The 18113-nt window shown below is 32.7% G+C and overlaps 3 protein-coding genes across 9 annotated transcripts; all 3 read left to right on the top strand.

Moving 5' to 3' along the window:
• Nucleotides 1-3366: 3366 nt before the first annotated feature.
• On the top strand, nt 3367-9169 carry LOC100810132 (uncharacterized membrane protein At1g16860). Of its 7 annotated transcripts, none has more exons than XM_041018335.1 (6): nt 3392-3620; nt 5114-5824; nt 5975-6096; nt 6951-7106; nt 8233-8444; nt 8682-9169. In XM_041018335.1, the coding sequence occupies exons 2-6, from the start codon at nt 5200-5202 to the stop codon at nt 8872-8874; spliced, it is 1308 nt and encodes a 435-aa protein (XP_040874269.1). In that variant the 5' UTR covers nt 3392-3620; nt 5114-5199; the 3' UTR covers nt 8875-9169. The 7 variants fall into 7 exon arrangements, with proteins under 7 accessions (XP_003531755.1, XP_006585656.1, XP_040874269.1 ...); XM_041018336.1 differs by having other exon boundaries at nt 3392-3612; XM_041018337.1 differs by lacking the exon at nt 3392-3620 and adding an exon at nt 3639-4564.
• Nucleotides 9170-10363: 1194 nt separating this feature from the next.
• On the top strand, nt 10364-12013 carry LOC100820433 (GRF1-interacting factor 3). Its single transcript, XM_003530303.2, has 5 exons — nt 10364-10385; nt 10463-10539; nt 10960-11036; nt 11489-11576; nt 11669-12013. Exons 1-5 carry the CDS (start codon nt 10364-10366, stop codon nt 11969-11971), a joined length of 567 nt encoding a protein of 188 aa, XP_003530351.1. The 3' UTR covers nt 11972-12013.
• A 723-nt stretch (nt 12014-12736) lies between these two features.
• LOC100809598 (kelch repeat-containing protein At3g27220) lies at nt 12737-16656 on the top strand. The gene is made up of 6 exons (XM_003531706.5): nt 12737-13219; nt 13326-13555; nt 14135-14305; nt 14957-15062; nt 15315-15521; nt 16313-16656. The coding sequence occupies exons 1-6, from the start codon at nt 12872-12874 to the stop codon at nt 16481-16483; spliced, it is 1233 nt and encodes a 410-aa protein (XP_003531754.1). The 5' UTR covers nt 12737-12871; the 3' UTR covers nt 16484-16656.
• The last annotated feature ends 1457 nt before the right edge of the window (nt 16657-18113 follow it).

Raw genomic sequence — 18113 nt, forward strand, 5'->3', positions numbered from 1 at the left:
TGCTCCCTCTGAAATAGTAATGGTGAACCCACCGAACCCATAGAGAATCTTTCTTACAATGAAAGTCCCACATGACATGGGAAAGAAGTACAATGTTCTAGTCCTTGAGATTAAAAAGGCCAAAATCCCCTTCTTTTTTCGGAGAACAAACTACTGACCAAGCAACCAATGGCTTATTTTTGCCAATATCCGATTTGCCCCACAGAAAATTACAGTACAAAGCGTTGATTCGGTCCATAATAGATTGAGGCAAAAGAAAAATCCTTATCTAGAAATTCACAATTCCTTGAATAACTGCTCTGATCAACTCTAACTTACCTGAATCAGGCCAGTAATCTTGGAAAGTAAGGGAGCATAGTGACATACATTTAACCTAGATGATAAAAGGGGAACACCCAAACATCTAAAAGGGAAGTCACCCAAATTGAATTTCATAAGCTGTTGAATATAAGAAAGTTCATGAGGTCTAATACTGGCTGAGTATATGACAGATTTATCATACTTTTTTTTTCGGGGGGAAAGGGGATGGAAACGGGTTTGGAAGACTAGATATTTAAAAAAAAAATTGATTAAGATTGATTTTGAAATTATGTAGTTATGTTTTGAGATTTTTATTTTGAAAATAAGTTTAATAGTATAATTTTTTTTATCCAATGTAGAAACTACTTTAAGTTTCGATCCCGAAACAATTTTGAATCAAGAATTATTTTTTCAATATAAAATTAAATATGTAAAACTTTATCTAAAATTGCATTGACAAAAACATGAATACGGAAACAAACTTGATAGTCTTGAAGAATTCAGACTATCTATCTTTAAATTGCAAGGATGTGATAATTCTTGGATTAGGCAACTACAATGACTAATTGAAAAATCTTTTTTGTTTCTTCTTGTGTTGGCTCTTGTCAATCGGTATTCCAATCCATTGTCAAGGATCTTTGGATTGATTGAACCTTGATAGCTTCCTATTATCAAACTTATATTTTAACGTGATTCTGAAGAATTTAACGTATACTAAATATGCACTTAATTATGTTCTTTATTCTTGTGAGACAACATTGTCTTCTGCCAAGATCATACTTTGTCCCCCCGGAATAGGCAATTACTTCCTGCACTTTTCATTTTGCATTCGGAATAATCGTTCGGTGCAGAAAAAAAAAAAGAAGAAAAAACACCCCAGATAATATTGTATCTTAGTTGCTTTGTAATGGTATTTAGGTCCAAGTGAACCAACTTGACTACATGTTAATGGACATATGTGTTGGACCAAAAATAAATTGGGCATGTGTGAAATTATCGGCCTCGAGTTCCTTCACCACCAATCAAGACAAGAGTTACTTGGCCACTTAGTTCAGCAATTCATTGTAATTGCCCATAGTAGATACGCTCAAGTGGATCCTTCTTAAAATAAAGTGTGTTTGTTTTTCTGAAAATTGGTTTTCTAGTATGATTTATATATTAAAAAAAAACAGTGTATGAAATAAAATTGAAAATCTTTGGATAGAATGATTCTCGAAACAATTTTGAAGAAAAAAAATCTTTGTGCAGAAAATTTTATTCCTTCTATCTTTTCTAAATATGTGACGTAAGTTCTTTATTTTTAATTAAGAAATTTTTTTCTTTTACTTTTAAAAAATTCACGATTTTAATTCTCCTATTTTTTAATTAAAACATTTGTTTTTCACTTTTAAAAAATTTATAATTTTAGTCCCCTTAATTAATTTTAGAATTGTTGATTGTGTATTTTTTTAAATTTTTTAACAATTAAATAATTTTAAAAAAAATGTCATGTGCATAATAAACAAATAATTGTTGGTCAATATTTACAAATGGATAAAATTGTAAATTTGGTCTCCCTATTTATCTCAGAATCCGATTTTGATTTTCTATAGTTTAATTCACGAATTTATTCTCTTAATTTTTTAGCATCCTCTTATTTTAGTTCCCATTTTCCAACTCCGAAATTAGAGGTTGACTGTCACATGTTTTGTTTTATTGGAGGTTAACTGTCACATATCATGCTTTTTATTGGATGTTAATTTCGTGTACCTAATTAATGTCAACATCTAATAAAATTAGCAATTAATGTTCAATAAAAGCCTGATGCGTGACAATTAAGGTAAACAATTCATAGTCAATGTCCAATCTTAGAAGTTGAAGATTGAAATAACATAATTAAAAAAAAAAGGACTAAATTGGTAAGTTAAACAATAGGGAGACCAAAATTGAATTATGAGATCAAATTTATAATTTTACCTTACAAATTATATAGATCAACGTTTAAAATTGATGACAAAAACTAAAATTATCGATTTTTTTAAAGTGGAAGACAAAATTGTCTTAATTGAAAAATGAAAAGATTAAAAATACAAATTTTAAAAAATAAAAGGAAAAAAATTATACTTTAACCATACAATTAAATAAAGGCTGTCGCCGCCAGGAGACATTGGCATGACAACTTAAAAACAATTTCAATGTGCGAATACAGGTTGGAATGGAATTGATTTTGATGAGATAAGATTGTAGGCGTAATATTATACATAGTAATAAGTTATTATAAATATAGAAATAGGATGAAGACTTGAAATCATAGCAACTGGAGATTTGAGTATATATTGAAATAGGATGAAAACGTTTATAATTGCAAATAAATAATTGATTTATTAATAACAAAATATTATTCTTTCTAGTTTTGATTTGAAAAAGGAACGATAAGTGTTTCATTTCATTTGTTTCCATTTTAATTTTTTCATGTATAAAATATATTTTTTAGTGTATCTAACTAATTCAAGCTAATGTATAATATATTAAATAATCATAAGTAATAAGTTATTGGTTAGAGTCACAATTCAATCCTTTTAATTAAGATGCCAAATTCGAGATGAAAAAAAAATTGAAAGTGAATCTCCACTAAAAGTAACCGGTATTATACAAAAGAAAATTGGTGTACTGTGAAAAGAACAAAATGCTAGATAGAAATCCGTGATTAGATAGAAAAGAAAAATAAGGGTAGTTTAAGTTTTAGGAAAGGTAGGGCCATGCCCGTGCACGTTGAAGAACAGAAAGGGAGTTTGCAATCTGTCGTATTGCATTTTGCATCCAAAATACATTGAAAATGTAAAATACATTATTGTCTAATATTAAATTATATATTATAATAATTATTTTAAAAATTATAATATTTTATTAAATAATGATATAAAATTATTATACGTTATATTAACCATTAAACTCATAGCTTCACTGTTCAGCTACATCATTATTATAATAATATTTACCAAAAAAAATCCTTAATATAATAGTAAATAATTAATAATATTATAATTTATAAATGAACATAACATTCATTTCCTTTTTTTTTTATTTGAATTAAATGGAAAATTTTGGTCAGTTTGGTAAACCAGACAAGGCACAAATTTGTTGGGGCTCTCGTCTGAACCTTTCACTCACCGCATTACAACCTTAAATTCTCCGAGCGAGCGAGAAACAGAAACCTATTTTTATTTTCTCTCTTTATATCACTGAGAGTGATAGTGAGAGTGGTAGCTTTTGTATCCATGATATGAATATGATGATTATTGATTTGATTATGCGTCCAGATTTTCAGTTCAGGTAGGTAGGTATGCTCTCTTTCTCTTTATAGATCCTTCTTTTCTCCCAAATGGCAATTTCGGCGTCTTCGTTTTCTACCGCTCCTCTTTTTCGTCAACGCTTGCTTGCTTCTGAACTCTTTCCATTTGTACTGTATTTTGGATTCTGATTTTGTTTGCTGAGAAAATGCCCCTGAAATTCAGAATAACGTTTTACTTTTACTATTACACACATTGCTTCTACCCAGCGTTGAGATCCCAATTTCATTCTCTAGATCTCTTGTTGCCTTTTCTCATCACTCTCCGCAGTAACATTTGACTTTTCTCCCGCAATGTGTATCACATCGGTGCTGTGTGTGAGTTTTCCCCCCGAAATCGTATGGTTCCCCTGCAAGTTTTCTTTTTCTGTATTTTTATGACTTTATTCCATGCTTGATTAGTGGCCAAAATAGTGGTGGAAGCTTCCTTTTTTCCAATAATATATTTGATTTGATTTTTCAATCCTGGGGTATTCTTTAATCTACCAAAAATTAAATGCCAGCTTGTTCTTGTGCATGACCTCATGCAATTTCCGTTTTTTAATTTGGAAAAATGGATCCAGGGTCTCTTGCTTCCTGGATTACAGATTGGCACAAGTTTGAAAAAAGTGGGGCTTGACTCTTATGAATGTTGACCTGCTTGTTACTCTTTCCTCCTAGTGTAGGGTTTTTTCGAGAAAACAAAATGGCGCTACAATTCATTGCTCCAGACTCCATACTACGGACGATTTCTCTTGCCTTCTTCTGCCCTAAAAACTGTTCCACTTCGGGAATTTTATCTTAGAATTTTAGTGTTAGCATTCCCTCATTCATTCATTTAAAATCACTGTACTTTTGGTTGGAAGATGCATGAAGTTTATGGGAGGACAGGAGATAAAAAAACTGTATAATTGAATGTGTGTGCATAAAAAGTTGTAGACATGCCCACTTATATAGGTCAGTAATTATTTAAGAATTTTGGGTGTTTCTTCATTCTATAGGTTCGTTGATCTTCTGGTAATGGCAATGGGGAGTTGATATGCTCTTTATCTTCATTTGGGTTGTGTGCATGCATTGAAGTATACTAGGAAGTTGACTATCATATACTTTGTTGGCTCTTTGTAATTATTTCTGGTTAAAGTGTGATATGTAGTACAAGATTTGCTTGCTCCATGTGGGAAATGGCTAGTTGTATACTTTGGTTGCCCATGCCACCTTTATGACATTGTGTTCCCTTGAGTGTGTTAATTTTAGACATGACACGTTATGTTCCCAAGGCCATGCTTGGCAATCCGCATAATATTTATGGCAACTAAGTATCTAAGGTGCTCTACTTTGTTCTAAACCTTATGCTCTCATCACTACATGTGCGTTTTGGTTATTCAGTCGTAATTGAGCTTTCCATTACTTTTTACTAGGCGACAAGGAAATTTATTGCAAACTGCTAATTTTGATTGAATAATAATTCCAATCCCTTTGGGAATTTCATTTTTTTGCAACTTTCAGGATCACTTTGACAGTTTGACTTGTCCAGCACCAATTTCTGGTATTACTGTTGTCTGAGTTCTCAAGAGTTCTTTCACAGAAGGTAGATGGGTTCTAGAATCCCATCTCATAAGCTTAGCAATGGCCTCTATGTATCAGGGCGGCCGGAGCAGCCCAAAGAAAGAACTCCAACAATGACATCAACAGCCGTGCCATATACCGGTGGAGACATAAAAAAGTCTGGAGAATTGGGGAAAATGTTTGATATTCCTGTTGATGGCTCTAAATCTAGGAAATCTGGACCAATAACAGGTGCTCCGTCACGGACAGGATCTTTTGGAGGAGCTGGTTCACATTCTGGACCTATCCAGCCTAATGCTGCTGCTCGAGCCGCCTATACTACTTCAGGTCCAATGACTTCTGGTGGCATGGCTGGTTCAACTTCAATGAAGAAATCGAATTCTGGGCCACTGAATAAGCATGGGGAACCTGTTAAAAAGTCGTCTGGTCCTCAGTCTGGTGGAGTTACACCAGTTGGGCGTCAAAATTCCGGACCTCTTGCTCCCGTTCTACCTACAACTGGTCTCATTACATCTGGGCCCATATCATCTGGCCCACTTAATTCTTCAGGGGCTCCTCGGAAAGTGTCTGGACCTTTAGAAGCGACAGGTTCAATGAAGCTTCAAGGTTCTGCTGCTGTTCACAATCAAGCTGTGACTGTTCTTAGTCAAGGTGATGATTCCTTCAGAAGGAATTTTCCGAAGGCGGTGTTATGGTTATTAATTCTGCTTTTTGTGATGGGTTTCATTGCTGGTGGTTTTATTCTTGGAGCAGTGCACAATGCTATTCTCCTTATTGTAGTTGTGGTTCTTTTTGGCCTAGTTGCTGCATCTTTCACTTGGAATACTTATTGGGGAAGAAGATCTATTATGGGCTTCGTTGCTCATTATCCAGACTCTGAGCTTAGAACTGCAAAAAATGGGCAATTTGTGAAGGTCTCCGGGGTATGTTTTGCTTGTCTTGCCAAATTTATTGGCTATTCTTGGAAAGTTCATCTCCACTTCTTGGGCTTATGATTATATTCTTTACATCAAATCATGCTGTACTTATTTCAAATGTTTTTCTTATTCACGTGTCTTTGCATCAGTCTGATTTTGCTTTTTATTATAAATTATAAATTGTTCTTCTCCCGCTTTAGAAGTATTTGGGGCTTGTCTTTTAATTTACAGGAGCTTTTCAAGAATGCGATTTTTTTTTTCATGAAGGAAAGATTGAAAATCTTAAAGCATACTTGATGTGTGAACCCTACTATTTTTTGTCAATTATAAAAACTTACATACGTCTAGTAAATAACCTTACCTGCATTAGGTTTACAGCTCGGATTTGTATCAGTTACTTCCACAAACATGATTTCTCTTTGGTTTAAATGAATGAGTCTGTTTAATATTGAAATTTCATTGTTTTAATTTTTTTCAAAGACATGACATCATTTGTAAGCAAAGCAAAATAAGAAAATAAGAGTAAAAATTGATCGTGGATGTAAAGCCTTTAAGTCATTCTTTATAGCTGTTTGAAATAATGCTATTTTCAATGAATGGGCTTTGGATGATACTTAGATGAGAGCATTTTGTTTCATCTTCCTTATTTTCATGCTATAAACATATGTTGTATCAGTAACACTACTATACTTGTGCCTTAATAGCAGTGTTTTCCCGGAGAAATAATTTCGCCATAAAAATCCAATTATGCAAATGAGAAATTTGCACTTGATTGATTTTTCATTCTATGCATCCTTTTTATAACTACAATACAAGCTTAAATGACTGTAATCAAATATGTTTTGCTGTGGTATATGAAGGTTGTTACCTGCGGTAATGTGCCTCTTGAGTCATCTTTCCAGAAAGTTCCCAGATGTGTATATACGTCAACAAGTTTATATGAGTATCGAGGATGGAACTCAAAAGCTGCCAATCCTACACACCGTCGGCTTACTTGGGGCCTTAGACTGCTGGAAGTAAGTTACTGACTATTTTTTCTGGGTTAGTTATTATGGAATTTAATACTTTACTCTGACATCCTTTGTACAATTTTACTTCTATTATTGCCCCCAAGAGCGTGGCAGTGAAGGACATGCTTCTTCTGATTAAATTTCAAGTTGAATTTATTGTTTTGAATTAATTTTACTATCATGTTCAGGAGAAGGGAAATTTTTCTTTTTAATATGATGCTATTTTCCTTCTTAGTAAATGATTCCAATTTACCTTGGACAAGATTTTGTTTACTAAGCAAAGGATGTATTCAGATGGGTGTTCTACCCTCAAGCCAGTTACAATGTATTGAGTATGAGTGTAAAATGGATGGTATAGATAAATTGAGTTGGATTAAAATTGTTGGGTTAGAATTAAACATCTAGTATTCTAGTCCATTTATGATCCATTAAAAGTGTATTGTAAAAAATTGATCCATCCATAACTTGTGTAAAAGATAACCATCCAACCTATCGATAAATAATTTTTCATGGATGGACATTCAATCCATCCATTTAAAATATATATATTCTTTACTTGTCAAAATAAATTCTTTCTCTAAAAATTTTCTCCTTATGAGAACTGTTTCTAGAAGACCCTTTAATGAGCCTCGGCTGCAATAACCATCATTGATCCAATATCTTGATCCATCTGGTTTAAAAAATATGATGTATCACCCCATTAATGGTTGATGATTCAATCCATCCAATCCATTAAGTTCTATTTTCTTGATTCAGTGGATTGGCTGAATTTATGCATGGATGGATTGAATGATGGATCCACCCCTTTGACATTTATTTTCAAGTCCTTTGATGGCACTCTAGGTTAAATTGACCTATTTATGTTGTTATACATGGTTACCTAATATTTGTATCCCCTTGATTGGTTACTGTACCATTTTTTTCTATTATTATATATTGTTTACTGAACTTAATTGTCTACATGAGCCTACATTTAGGACCGCTATTTCTTTCTTTTCTTTTTTTTTGTGGGGGGGGGGGGGGGGGAGGTGGTGGTCAAGAAAGTCCCATGGGGAGTCTGTGCTTAGGGACTGGTATTGCTATTGGTAACTTGTTTTTCACTTGATTGACTGGAATGCATGTAACATGACAGAGACGCGTGGTTGACTTCTACATCTCGGATTTCCAGTCTGGTTTAAGGGCACTGGTTAAGACTGGGCATGGAGCACGAGTGACCCCTTATGTTGATGACTCAGTCCTCATCAATGTAAATCCAACCAAAGAAGAGCTTCCACCAGAGTTTCTCCGGTGGTTGGAAGAGAGAAATCTTTCAAGTGATGACCGCATCATGCGTCTGGAAGAAGGGTAAAATTTATTATTTCTTGTTTTCCTGCATTTTGATCTTTTTGAATATACTAACCTGGGTTTGTCTTTGGATGGGTGTATAGAGTGTCAGCTTTGATTTGGGGGTTTCCCAACTAGACAAGTGTGAATTAAATTTTGTATACTGAGTGATTCAAATGTTTTAACCTGTTGATTTTATTTAGCATCGTAGCTATTTCTTTGATTTGAGAGATAATATAACTTGGTATTTGTATTCAGGTACATCAAAGAAGGAAGCACAGTAAGTGTAATGGGAATTGTTCAGAGGAATGAGAATGTTCTTATGATTGTTCCTCCGCCAGATCCAATCACTACTGGTTGCCAATGGACCAAATGCATTTTTCCAGCTAGTCTTGAGGGTATAGTTTTAAGATGTGAAGATGCATCCAAGAATGATGTGATACCAGTTTAACAGTATGTGCTATGAGAATGCTTGTAGCATCTTCTAATTGGTGTTCTTAGATAGTATTCTTTTCCCCTCCATTATTAGTGGTGGTGGAATATCATAGTGACAAATTATCATAGATTAAGATGGCAAAGTTGTGTGTGCGCGCGCCTTATTTTTCTCCTTTAAATTGTTGTATAGTTCTGGTTGTTTTGATGTTCTTCTAGGGTTTGTTAATGTTTGGTGCAGTAAAATTTCTTACTTGTACGAGCATATTGTGATTATGCTAACATGCTAAATAGAATACAATCTTTCTTGTGTTTGCAAATCTTTTCATCATGCACTGAATTTCTCTCTACCTTGTCGAGACAAATATATACGTTTTGGACAAATTGGCAATTACATTTACACTGGTAAGGTAAGGGACATACTGTAAGCACGTGAATTTGATGTGAATGTGGGCACATATGGCCTTTAGGCGCGGTCTCATTGCTTGCAACAATTCTGAACTTATTTTTTTTTAATAATATTCATTTTGCCTTTAAAAAAAGGATAAAAAAAATTATGCCTCATTGGAGTTAGATGATATTTAATGTGTATTTTCCCCTCTTTTTCATTATTATAAGTCACCACTTAACAAACAATATTTCATTCATTTGCACGGGAAGGAGAAATTATGAAATGCGCTTAGTGTGAAGATTATGCAACCCGGCCGTTGTTATAGTATTATTGAAGTTATTCAAAAATAGTTTTTTTATAATGTTTTGAAATTTTAGGCGAAATGGGGGTATCAAACACGAATTATAATTCGAAACTTCTTGAAGTGTTGACGTTCTAGAAGTTTATTGATTATTGTTGTGTATTCATGTAAGACACTGATTTATAAATTTGATTTATTAAACAAATGATCTCAAAATTTAAGTTTTAATTATATTTAAAATTTTCAATTATTTAGGTGCAAATATCAAAGCAATTTTTATTGTAGGAAATGCAACTTATTATCATGAGCAATTTACTATATATCATGGTGATAAAAAAGATGGAGAGATTCAATCAATCTACCGCAACACAATTTTAATATCATGATTTTCCTCTAAATAAATATATTATTTAGACTTATATCAAGATTTAATACCAGGATTCTAATATCTCCAAAATAAACGTATCATGATTTTAATACTTACGATTTAATATCACAATTTTAATTTCCTAAAATAAATTATTAATATTATAACCATGTTAATATATTTTTTAAACAATTATATACATATCTATAATATAATAATATATACTTATATAAATAATTGAAAGGTATGTTAAAAGATAATGTAAAAATTTATTCAATAAAAAAAGGATAATATAAAAAATTATAATTTATACGTGCTGATTGCACTAATACAATATAATCTCATGTAATCAATTATAATTGATAATTGATTGATATAAGATAACTGTTGAAGAGGAGAGGATTCTTTCTTCCTCACGTATAATCTGTTGATGGACTATCAATTATATAATGGTAACTGTTGAAGACCAGAGTATTCTTTCTTCCTCACGTATAGAATCCAAGTGACCATTCGTTATTTATTCTTATGCTTTATGTGCTTTCTTTCAGTGAACATAACAATATTGCAGCAGTCACCACCCTATATGCGGGCGCCCAGAAAAATAACTACCCATGAGGTTCAATGGGTACGCTACACTTTTTTATGTTATTGCCATTTGGCCTCTTCAATTTGTACTTCATAATTACTCTTTTCTTTTTTCTTTAAGAACATATATCATTTGTATAACCAGCCCCACCCCAATGCCATTACAAAATACACCCTCACTTTAGGACCTAACGTGTTACAATTGGTTGGTGTTCTACTACGATCACCCCGATGCTAGTGCAAGACTTTTTCATCAAGAAAATGTACTCGTATTTCACAGAATTGTTCATTAATTTGTCCTTTATCTTTTAGGCCTATTTTGAATTATTACATTGAATTTTTTCGATGTCTTTTCTTATCCTTGTAATGATTGTGACGTTAAGAATCAAGATGTTATAAACCTACATAGACTTCAAGAATGAAGATTTTAATTTGAATGGCCTGTTATGACACATTGCAGTATCTTGATGAGAACAAGAAGCTGATTGTAGCAATAATGGAAAATATGAAACTTGGGAAAATTGATAAATGTGCCGAGTAAGTGACCTCTTAATTGTATTTACATAGTGTTTTATATTTTATCAGTAATTATATGTGTTGACTTTTGGTTTGAATTAATTGGTAGTATTTAAATGCAATCTCTTTAATTTTTGGTAATTCAAGTATTACTAGTTGATAGAGACACTATTCATCCTATTATTCTTATTGTTTGCTTGATTTTAATCTTTATTTTGTGTGTTAATTAACTTGAATTTTTTTTGTTTGACATTTTAAGCTTGTTAAGCAATTCATATGAAAACATGATATTGTGCTGAAGTTAGGAGTTATTTTCTACAAATAACATTTGACATTATTTGTCCTCTACCAATTCTAGCTTAAAATCTTTCTGCAAGGCTAATTGTTGTCATATGCTTGTTTTTATGTTTTATTGAGATTATCTTCCACAAGTTTTATGTAATGAAGTGGTTGTGGATGCTTCGATGTCTTAGGTACCAAGAGAAAATTCAACAGAATTTAATGTATTTAGCTACAATTGCTGATTTGCAGCATTCACAAACACTAATCATGCCTCCACAGGTAAAAAAATTAGCATTTTTTTATCCTTTGTAGTCTATGATCAGCTGCTCCTAACCTTGCTTTGATTGCCTCATTTTGAATACTTGCAACAGATGATTCCACCACCCTCTAGGATGCAACCAGAATACTATATGCAACATCCTCAGGGTGTAGCAATGGTTCAGCAACAAGGGATTTTCCCTCCAAATATGCAATTGCAATTTGGTAATCCACAACAACAACTACACCAGCACGCCATTCAAGGGCAGATAACAAGGATAGGTAATGGAACGTATCCCATGCATAGTGAGAATGTTCTTGAAGGTGGCCATAGTGGTGGCTCAACTTCAACTGCAAGTCCAAATAATGCATGTGGTGGAAGCATGCAAGGAACTTCTGAAGATGGAGATGGTTAGGGCAACAACTCAACTGTTGTGCATAACCTTAAGAATGTTGTATCATCTGACTTGAAGGACTAAATTATTAGTTTCATTTTTAAGTTATTCCTATTAGTACATTATATTTTTCTGTTAACATTGGTTAAATTAGTAGCACTAAATAAAGTAGACCTTTTTTTATTAAGAAAATAATAATAATTAATGGAAACCCAAGTTGTGCCTGTGTGTGCATTTTAATTTTATGGTTCAATTTTTCTCATTATGTCGTGCTTATATATCTTCATTTTTATTGTATTAATTTCACAAAATTTATTTCTATATTAATTTTCAATTTAATATTTGTTTTCTAACATACACCATGTTTTGCTTCTTCCTGCTTAGAGTCGTATTTTTTCTTTAGAGTAAATTACCCTAACACTGCTCTCTGTACTTTTATCAAATTACAAATAACTCATTCTTTTTTATTTTCCTATACTAACTCATTATAAGTTTAAAAGTATCTTTTTGCAAATATAGCCTTTATTACTACTGATATTTGAACTCGATGCCAAACAATCTTTAGCCGTTGATTGTAGTATAATTAACAAAATGAATATTTCCGGGAATAAAAAAAAATACGGTTATTTTTTATCTAAATGTGTAGGATCATTAACAGAATAACAAAATAAATTTGTTAGGATTTTTTTATTTTTAGAAAATAAAATTTAATTTTTTTTACGAATTTATTTACGATTAGGATCGAAAATTACTATTTAACAAAAAAAATTGAACACAACCCATGAAATTGCTTGCTTTATTTATGAATTAGATTAGATTAGAAGAAAAGTTAGGGTGAAGGAAGACGCGTGCGTGGATAATATAGAGAATAGTAATGTAATGGCAGAGCAAAGTGGTGCAGAGTTGATTGATCGATGATTGATGATGGTTCGGGCGTCGGTGAAGGTGGGTTCCGCCAAGTTCGTAGTGATCTGCGTGGGGCTTTTAGGCTTCGCTCTCGTCGCCGACTTTCTATGGGCCTCTACCTCTTCCACTCTTCCCACCTCCACCAAACCCTCCGCATTTGTGGTTCCCTCCAACCACAATAAGAAGAAATATGAGAATGCCACTGCTTCTGGAAGATTCCTTGCCGCGGCTTACGCCGATTTGGATGCGCCGCAGCTCAAGTGGCAAAAGATGGCTCCTGCTCCCGTCCCTCGCCTTGACGGAGCCGCCATTCAGATTCGGGATCTCCTCTTTGTTTTCGCCGGCTACGGCACCATCGATTTCGTAACTACCTAACTACTTCGCCTTTTTTTCGCTTCCAATCTCAATTAATTGCAATTCGTAATATATGTAATATAAATTTGTCTTTTTTTGTTTGGTTGCATTGCAGGTTCATTCTCATGTTGATGTATATAATTTTACTGACAATACTTGGGGAGGAAGATTCGACATGCCGAAAGAGATGGCGCACTCGCATTTGGGAATGGTGACCGATGGAAGATACATCTATGTGGTGACTGGACAGTATGGCCCGCAATGCAGAGGTCCTACTGCTCATAACTTTGTGCTCGACACTCAAACTAGGAAATGGCGGGATCTACCTCCTTTGCCGGTACCTAGGTTTGTTTCCTTCTTTATGTTGTTGCTTCAGGGACTGCTGAAGCTATTTTATGTTGATCTCCCTTAGTTTACATGATGATTGTTGTATTTTGTAGCTTTGTGTTTCATTGCTATGGGGGATCCTATTATGTAAGCCGATGGGTTATTCATCATTTATTTGCATTAGTGCTTTTAAATGATTCACTAACCTATTGCTGCAATATGTATGGTTTGGCTGATTTATGTTCCTTGTACTTTTTATGGGTATATCTAGTACCCATTCTTAATGATATATATATATACTTGATTTGCCGATAAAAAATAAATCATGTTAAAAGAAATTGCAATGGGTAGAAGAAAATGATGTGCCCTGTAGTTGTTAGCATTAAACATAAACAACAGATTCAAAGGGAAGGGGAAGGATCTGGTCAAACTCACTTATTCCCACCTTCTTTCTTGGATGCTGGCTTCACTCTCTGCCTTTGTTGCTTTTGGATGCTCACTGTTTTTGGCTCTAAGAAAATCATGTATGTAATTTGTCTTCCCTGTATCATGGTTTTGGGGGAAGGTTATGACAAGTGACAATATTATTATATTCAGATATGCACCAGCAACTCAACTTTGGAGGGGTAGACTTCATGTGATGGGTGGCAGTAAGGAGAATCGACATACACCTGGATTAGAACACTGGAGTCTTGCTGTGAAGGATGGAAAAGCTTTAGAAAATGAGTGGAGGAGTGAGATACCCATTCCCCGTGGAGGACCTCACAGGTTTCTGAACTGATTCATACCCAATTTGATTGATTGAGCTAATGATTGGTGGTGTACTACTACATTATAGATATAACATGTTTGTTGTGCTACTGACTATTGAGTGTTGTTAGAGCCATAAAAATATTAATTGGAATTTGTAAATAATTGTATTTTTTTTCTCAAACCAGTGTTTTACCACTATTGTTATCCGAATGTTCTTTGATTAATTGTTTGTTTATTTTGCATTTCTAGGAAAGCCACATCTTGATAATTTTGAACCATTTGGGTCTCTTGGGTAGCCTTTGAGATTAGAGAAACTTCATTGCTTTCTCCTTTACCCTTCATTCATTTTAACTTCTCAATTGGATTTTATACTCCTAATTCTGTGCCCTTTATGATTTAAGTGTGGCCACATGGAAGCTTATTTTATTTTCTTGTCTTTTCTGACATTATCATTTTTCAATATGTGCTCTTTACTGTTATGATTCATATAAGTTTTAACTTGTATGCCGCAAAGTGCTGTAAACTTTGCTGCGTTGAAGAATGAAAAGTGATACAGTTTTTTGATGGTTTGGGGTTCCAACACATTATAATCTAGGTTTATTGAAATGCATTTTATTAAGTGTATATGCTACCTTCAATTTATTACATATTAATGTCTTCGTTCAGGGCTTGTGTTGTGGTTGATGATCGTCTTTATGTTCTTGGTGGTCAAGAAGGAGATTTTATGGCCAAACCTGGGTCACCTATTTTCAAGTGCTCACGCAGACAAGAGGTAAGCCAAGGATAAAATAGTTATTTTTCTTATCTTATTTGCTCAAATTATGGACAACTTAGGTATCCTTCTACTTGATATCAATTCTCTGAGCCGAAGATTTTTTTTTCTTGTGTGTTTTATTTCCTTTTCTCTAAATTGAATTGATATTACATATGATTAACCTCATAATTTTATTGATGATAAATTATGTTCTTCCACGATACTGACCCTTGGTTTGGCACTCTGACTCGTTGTTCATTCCCATGTCAGGTGGTTTATACTGATGTTTACATGTTGGATGATGATATGAAGTGGAAAACGCTGCCTCCAATGCCAAAAGCAAACTCACATATTGAATTTGCTTGGGCGCTTGTAAATAACTCCATTGTCATTGTTGGAGGCACAACAGAGAAGCACCCTATAACCAAGAAGATGGTTTTAAACGGAGAAGTAGTCCAGTTTAACTTGAATACTTTGGTAACAACTTCTTCTTTTTAAAGCACTTAGGAAATGAGTCTGCATTTCTGCATATTTGTTCATATTCAACCGTCATATACATTTACATTCTCATACGCATATTACTCTTTTATACATGACAAAGCAAATAAATGCTCCATTTTAGTAATTTCCTTGTGTTACCCTCCACTGGAATTGGGATTTGACAACAAAAACTTGGGTTCTCTTCCATTGCCATTATGTTTTTGTAATTTGATATTAAAGTAAACTCTTGTTTTTCACCTGTTGATTTTCCCTAGTTTTAAGATTGAGTTGTTGAAGTGAGATTGTGAAGTATCTGATGAAAAATGGGCTTGTATTCGAAAGAAAAATGGGCTTTGAAGTGTAGGATTCCACTGAATTCATATTGCTATTGTTAGAGGTTCTCGGATGCCTTTTTATTCTGTCATATTCACAGTGGAGTGTCAGGCTTTCTCGGCACCATTTTGCACATTTGGTGCGAATGGTTCTTCTGCAGCTTTAATTCCTTTTTAATGTTGTTTTCAAAAAAGCTCTTTTTTTTGTTTAATTCCTTTTATTTAACTAATGTAATTAATTATGATTTGTCGAATCAAACGTTTTTCTGCACCATATTTAGTGCATTATGTAACTGAAACGAGGAATAATCCGATTGGTATAATTCATTCTGACATACTGTACTAAAGTACCGTCAGTAATCTCCTTATGAAGGCAGCAATATAGATCTAATTGCAAGTAGGAGCTTTATGCTATGTTGTTACTGATTGTTTAATTTTCTTGTTATCAAATCTCAGAAGTGGTCAGTGATTGGAAAATTACCATACCGGGTGAAAACCACTCTAGTTGGATTTTGGAATGGATGGTTGTATTTCACTTCAGGACAGAGAGACAAGGGACCTGATGATCCATCACCAAAAAAGGTCATTGGGGAGATGTGGAGAACAAAATTAAAATTGAATGAGTGAGCAATTGCTGTAGAAGCGTCTTTCTCCTGAAGCAGAGGTGAAGAGGCCAAAATATTGCACATTCTTTGTCAGTACAATATTCATTGTTGTAATTCACTGAGAATGACTGTAATTTAATTCGACATTAACAGTTGTCACCGACTCTTGTATTTCTTTACCAATCGGCTTTTGTATTTCTTTCCCCGCATATTTTTAGCTTTTAGGTATCCATCTATTCAAGTAAATATTGACAGATGAACTTCGTTTATGTCAATTGTAATTCTTATAGGCTTATTATTAAAGAGAAGAATATGACATATGTTCATTCTACTTGGATCATCAAATAGGTTGGAAGAGTTCTTTCTCTTGAAGCAGGTATACTTAGTAAATTAATATTTTTTTTATTTGTGAAAATTGGAGACGAAGTCAGAAGATTTATAATAATTTATATACTTTTATCTCATCAACTGAGTTAAATCTCATTGACACTTACTAAATTAATATTGAGTTTAATTTAAAGTGTCTAATACATATCCTGTGTGACATTTAACTCAACTTTTGAGATTTATTTTAAAACCTTGTTTTATGAAAATAAATTATTGTAATTATAAAAAGTTGATATTAATTTAATTAATCTATTATAGAAAAAAATGCATAATAAAGGGAATTTTAGTAGTTTTATGTGATCATGATTTTGTGCATTTGTGTTGAGAAGAAACTTAGGCCTAAACAAAGGGAAATAGCATCTTAGTTTTCCAATCTCCGTCGAAAAAAAAAATCCAAGCTAATGGCCTAAACAAAATTTTGGCAAAATTTTCTCAGCGTTACATGCATAATAAATTTTAGTAGTTTTATGTGATCATGATTTTGTGCATTTGTGTTGAGAAGAAACTACGGCATCATTTTATGAATATTAACGGTTAAAGTATTTAGATTGTAGCGTTAAAAAACTATATTTAATGGCCAGCTGCAATTTTATTTTACAAGTTTATCATTTAAGTAATTATTAACAATCTACCTCCAACAAGTCATTCGTCATGTTAAATAAGGTCTTAGATTCAAATTTTGTGGATAAAAAATACATGAGTGAGAGAAATAAATGACAAAAAAGAACATTTATTTTTTCAAAATTATGTAAAATTTAAATTAATATTTCAAAAGGAATAAGTGGTAGTGCTTAATTTACGTCTTCTAAATTAAAGGTCGTATTCCATTGAAGTTATACAAAATTTTACGATTTCATTTTTTTTAATACGACTTTAAAGTCGTAAGAGATTTTTTTTTTCTCATGTATTTTTTCCATATAATTTAAAGTCATAATGGATTTTTTTTCTTTTTTAATTAAAGTTGTAAATAATTTTTTTCAGAATTTTTAATGAATTAATTTATTTTTTTAGTTTTATTTAATATTCTCTATATTTTTTTATTTTACGTTTACCATATTTTTAATATTGTTTTATTTTCTATATTTTATATTTTTATATTTTTTATTAATGTTAAGATTATTATTTATTTTGTAAATAAAAAAATAATGCAAAAGAAAATATTAATAAGGATTATTTCTTATTATGGTTTCTTCACACTGAACAAATAAAAATATAATTTAGCAATAAAAATATGAATTATTTACCGCATCTAGCATTAAATAAAA

Source organism: Glycine max, chromosome 8, assembly GCF_000004515.6.
Source record: "Glycine max cultivar Williams 82 chromosome 8, Glycine_max_v4.0, whole genome shotgun sequence".
Classification (NCBI taxonomy): Eukaryota; Viridiplantae; Streptophyta; class Magnoliopsida; order Fabales; family Fabaceae; genus Glycine; species Glycine max.